Raw genomic sequence first — 5,473 nt, 5'->3', positions numbered from 1 at the left:
AATAAACATCATGATAATATGATAAAAGAATACGGTGACAACAATCATTTATAACAACCTAGTGGTGGCAATAATTTGGATAAAAACCCAAAAACCAAGTTCCAACAAACCACAAAATCTACATTCTCATCTATCTAAAGATAAAGAAAAATGCTAGAAATTAAAGCACGCTGGAATTCAGGCATGAAACGCACACCATCTGTGTCAACAAAAGTTGATTTTGCCCTCATAAAAAATAAACCATTTCAAATGGAGTCTGTTCTTCTTCCTCCTGAAGCAACGAAGCTCATGGCTCACTTACAGAAGGAATATTTATGTAAAAATAAATGGGAAACGGCTGCCATGGTGTACGGCTATGAAGCTAGAAGGGATATTAAGAGGGATTTTAGGGCCTTTTGGTTTACAATTGTGAAGCGAATAAATCAAGATTTTTGCTACATATAAGCAAAGTCGCGTACTAATCTACATATCAATACTGATTCTTTCATATTTAAAATTTAAATTAGTACTGTTTTTAATAAAATCTATTTTTTTAACAATCATATTAGATTGATATACATATTAGTGCGTTGTTGTGTTTGTAACTAGATTTTTTTATAAATCAAATACACAATCGAAAATCCATTGTATGCAACTTGAGAGAGAGAGAGATATATATATATATATATATATGGCGAAACCAAATTCTATTCGGGAAAGTTCATTACTGTTATGCCCAGAAATGCTATGCGGTTGTTGATTAGTTAAATCGGTGAAACCACCTTCGTATTCCTTTTGTTTGTGAGTGGCAAAAATTGTTTAGACTAGAGAAAATTAGAAAGGAAATTTGTGATTACCCTCCAACGACCAGAAATGCTAGCTGTTGTTGAAGAAGATCGAAGGAAGAAGAACCACTCGGTCGATCAGAAATGTTATGCTATGCCCAAAACGCTTGTGACTTCTGTTTGTTTTTTTTTTTATTATTATTATTAATAAAGGGCTCTACCTGATCACCTCCACGTTAGGGTGTGCGGAGTGTGCAAAATAATTAGGCTTTCTTTATGGTAGGACTCGTAAAGATAAAACTCTCCTAATTAAATATAAGGCACAAAAGTAGCGGCCCAGAATCACCCACAGGAGGGAACACCAGGAAGATCGAGTACTTTAAAAAATCCCACAATCTCCTTTTGTAAAGTTGATCTCTAACTTAGCCTGATGATCTGCCACTTGGTAATTAGCTTCACGATATATATATATATATACACACACACACATGGCCCATTTTAGAAATACAGTACGTACTTTGGCAAGCTAACGACATTAGATCTCAATTCTTTCTGAGATATAAAGGCACAGTGCGATTCCCATGAAGCCAGTTAATGACAACCTTCAAGTCAGATTCTCCATCAATCTCCAGTAGGTTTTGTAGGTTTTGTCGTTGACAAAGATGCAATCCATACATGAGAGTGAGGTAGCCTTCTAGCCTTCTCATAATGCATGCATGCGCAGCAAACCATCTTTCCTTACTCATCCCCCATTCATCCCCCTTCCCCACCATGCAATCCTTCGCGGGTTACCAAATTAAGCCAATCCCTGCATTCACGTACATAAAGTCTACTGGCCAGCTGTTAAATAGTAAACCGTCCAAAAAACTTTTGGTAACGGTACTGATTGTTGGTACGTACATGCAACAACTGCTGAATTGTTACTGCAATATCCGTTTATTTAATACGGAATTCAGAGAAGACACCTTGGATGGAACCTTAGAAAGCAAGTGTTTAACTCTAATTAATGAAGATATTAGCCCGGTTAATGGAGATGATCTCCAGCAGCAGGAGGAGTACTTCGCTTTTTGTCACTACATGAATAGCCTCGATGCCCAACTGGGATGTGTTGGTTTGACAATTTGGATGTATTATAAACGGCTATATTAGGTATCCCCACGTGACAATGACTGAACCAAAGCAAATGACTCAAAATAATGGATTTCTGTACAAGTCCTCAAAGTCAGAAAGCATATATAAAGTAGGATTATATCATGATCTGTAAATAATATTAATGGTCTAAAGTTCTACCACGCATATTACTTCTGTAAATATCTTTAGTGGTTTTTTAACTTTTGTGCGATGGTGCTAATTCTTCTCAAGAAAGTAGAACCCTTCATGAAAAAATTAAATTCTCATATGATCAGCACATATGTGTTCCACCTTGTTTTAAAGAGATTGTGTCAATCTTGCACATTTTAAAATTGTACAAATCGTTATTGGTTTGGTGTATAAATAAAGCTTGGATAAACAAAATTTCAGAGTACGTACGTTTTCTGTACATGCATGATTAGATGAATACGAATGCTCTTGAGGCTTGGTCCAAGAAATCAAGCTTTTGAATGATACGTCCAAACATGGATCTCGTGACTATAATTTATTATTTGGTCCGAGTAATCTTGGTTTAATGTCAGAGAAAGCCAGGACCTGTTTGAACCCTCAAAGCGATGCCTTTTTTATGTCAATTATATAATTTCATTCTGTTCTCCTTATGCGGTGAGGAAACATAGGGTATCTTAAATGTTTCTCATAGCCAAAATAAAAGTCAGATCTCAACCAGAAGGTTTCATTGAATGCAAAACAAAGGATCAGTAATCAACAAGTTCAAAATATTTTATGATTTCCCTTTAATTTCCAAAACTATAATTTTTCATCTTTTTATCAAATCAAAATGGGGCCCAGCTTTGATACCTCATGGTCCTCCCCTCCATTAATGCATTTCACATGTTCGAACACACCATGAGTAGCTACGTTTTGCTTCGTAAGATTTGACTGGGTCAGAATCTGACTGCTGCACATAAATATTTAACACACTCAAGAGGATTTTTCATAAGTAGAATTTTTCTTTCCATATATATATATATATATATATAATTTTTCTGTTTTGTTATGATCAGGGAAAATGGAATGGTTAAGTAGTGCACAAGTTGAGGTTTTCATCCAATAGGCCGACATTGTTGCTTTAAAGGCACAGACAGAAATGCATGTAGCAGGAAATTGACACAAAATGATTCAACACTACACATAACGTCTGGAAAGGACATTTGAGAGATATACCATCTCCTTCTGCATTCCATGCCCACCAAATTAAGCTAGCTAACGCGTTTCTCGATTATGCGTGGGGATCAAAGCTGCAGTCGTACGGGGGGTAAAAAAATTTACAAATAGTTGCTACTTATTGCCAAGTCTATTATTGTCCTATAGAGCTTTTCAGCCCCCACTTCTATTCTAAATTTGTCAGCAATTTCTTTGGGTTTTTCTTTTTTTTTATCTTTTTCTTGCCTCTTCTCCTAATCTATCTTACTCCGGGACCCACTAATCCTCTTATTTATGTCCAACAGTGTTACAGTGTAGCCATACTCTTCTTTCGTACACTCCTTTTCTTCTGATCTCTGCCTCACTCTCTCACCCTGCATTTATACAGACACTCAATCATTCCACTTTCTATCGACAATTCTCTTCATCTTCTTTCCCTCTTTATGGCTTTCTTACAATTCCTAATCCTAAGCCTTATGATCCTTTCAAGAAGCAATGCTCAGTGGCCACCTTCACCTGGCTTCTGGCCAAGCTCCAAGTTCAGGTCCATGAGCTTTTACGACGGATATAGAAACCTCTGGGGTCCAACTCACCAAAGATTTGACCAAAATGCATTAACAATCTGGCTTGATCGTACCTCAGGTCTCACTCACTCAGCCATTTTGTAATGTATTCTTTTGTGGAAATCCTGATTGTTTTCTACTTTTATCTGTTGGTTGTTTAATAACAGGAAGTGGATTCAAGTCTGTCCGTGCATTTCGATCTGGGTACTTTGGTGCCTCCATTAAGCTTCAATCGGGTTACACTGCAGGAGTCATAACAGCTTTCTATGTGAGAGTTCTTCAGAATAATAGCTTTTTTTCTTCTTTTTTTTTTTTTTTACGTTTATTGAATTGATCAATGGCAGCTCTCGAACAATGAAGCTCATCCGGGTTTCCACGATGAAGTTGACATTGAGTTCCTGGGGACTACATTTGGGAAGCCTTATACCTTGCAGACAAATGTCTACGTCAAAGGGAGTGGGGATGGGAGCATTATTGGCAGAGAAATGAAGTTTCATTTATGGTTTGATCCCACCCAAGACTTTCATCACTATGCAGTATTGTGGAGTCCTAAAGAACTCATGTAAGTACATTTATTTTGAGTTTTGATCGAATGTCATTCTCTCAAAACCAATCTATTAAGCAATTCTCTCAATACGTTATGATCGACATTTGGAGTTGGGGAATTATGGTTGTATCCCAAATGAATTATTACAGGACAATCGAATAGAGGCAAGTAGCATTTACATTTCTCTAAACTCGGAAAGAGGCAAGTAACATTTATATTTCTCTAAATGATTTTTCAATAGGAATATCAAACAAAAAAGTCTTGTCCCCTCGAAATAGAATTCTCTCAATTTCGCTTAAAATAAAATATGAGATTTTATTATTATTCATTTTTCATTTTTATATATTGATTATAAATGATATCCATGTCATGTGAGTGCATATATAGATCGAAGTTGATTGGTTGGTTATTTACAATAGGTCTCAAAAACCATGGTATATTATTCCATATAATATCGAGTGTCAATATCGTTGGTATTGTCACATTAATTTGTTTTGTTGTTCTTCCCTTTTTCAGATTCCTCGTGGATGATGTTCCCATAAGGAGGTACCCGAGGAAGAGTGCGGCAACCTTTCCACTGAGGCCAATGTGGATATATGGTTCCATATGGGATGCCTCCTCATGGGCCACCGAAGCTGGCAAATATAAAGCCGACTATAGGTATCAGCCATTTGTGGCAAGGTACACCAATTTCAAAGCCAGCGGTTGCTCTGCCTCTGCACCCGCTTGGTGTCATCCGGTCTCCATCTCTCCGTACCAGTCCGGTGGGCTGACTCGACAACAAAACTCGGCCATGAGATGGGTTCAAAGCCACCATATGGTGTATGACTATTGCAAGGATCCCAAGCGAGACCATTCCCTAACACCTGAGTGCTGGGGTTGAAATTAAAATTTGATTTTTTACTGTTTGCTTGCATTACTATGCAAAGGACATTACTCAAATTTTTACTTCTTTATTTTTTATTAAAAAAATAGAGTTTTTATTAAGATTGGCTCCACTTGCCACCAAGATTGCTGCAAGCGAACTCGAACGCGTTCTAATAAAAGAAAGAAATTGGGAAGATTTGTGAGTGCATTGCGTGTTCATTTTTTGGTATGGTGATTTAATTTCCTGCCTGCATTAATGTTAGTCGGAAAAATACAAGGAATGAGAGGGACAGAGACTCGAGGTCATATATAGATGGGGTCCTGGGGTAGTACCTTTCGCCCTTTCGGTGAGGCTTTTCATCACTTTGAATAATAAAGCAGAAGTTTTAAATGCTATATATATATATATATATATATAAATTACTAAATTAAAACAA

General features: G+C 36.9%; 1 protein-coding gene across 1 annotated transcript; it reads left to right on the top strand.

The window, feature by feature from the left end:
• The first annotated feature begins 3,362 nt into the window (after positions 1 to 3,362).
• Positions 3,363 to 5,244, top strand: LOC122275490 (probable xyloglucan endotransglucosylase/hydrolase protein 32). Its single transcript, XM_043084578.1, has 4 exons — positions 3,363 to 3,701; positions 3,790 to 3,890; positions 3,967 to 4,184; positions 4,686 to 5,244. Exons 1-4 carry the CDS (start codon positions 3,503 to 3,505, stop codon positions 5,050 to 5,052), a joined length of 885 nt encoding a protein of 294 aa, XP_042940512.1. The 5' UTR covers positions 3,363 to 3,502; the 3' UTR covers positions 5,053 to 5,244.
• Positions 5,245 to 5,473: the final 229 nt, after the last annotated feature.

The sequence above is a fragment of the Carya illinoinensis genome, chromosome 9 (genome assembly GCF_018687715.1).
Source record: "Carya illinoinensis cultivar Pawnee chromosome 9, C.illinoinensisPawnee_v1, whole genome shotgun sequence".
Taxonomy (NCBI): Eukaryota; Viridiplantae; Streptophyta; class Magnoliopsida; order Fagales; family Juglandaceae; genus Carya; species Carya illinoinensis.
This window is presented reverse-complemented; position numbering and strand designations above follow the sequence as displayed.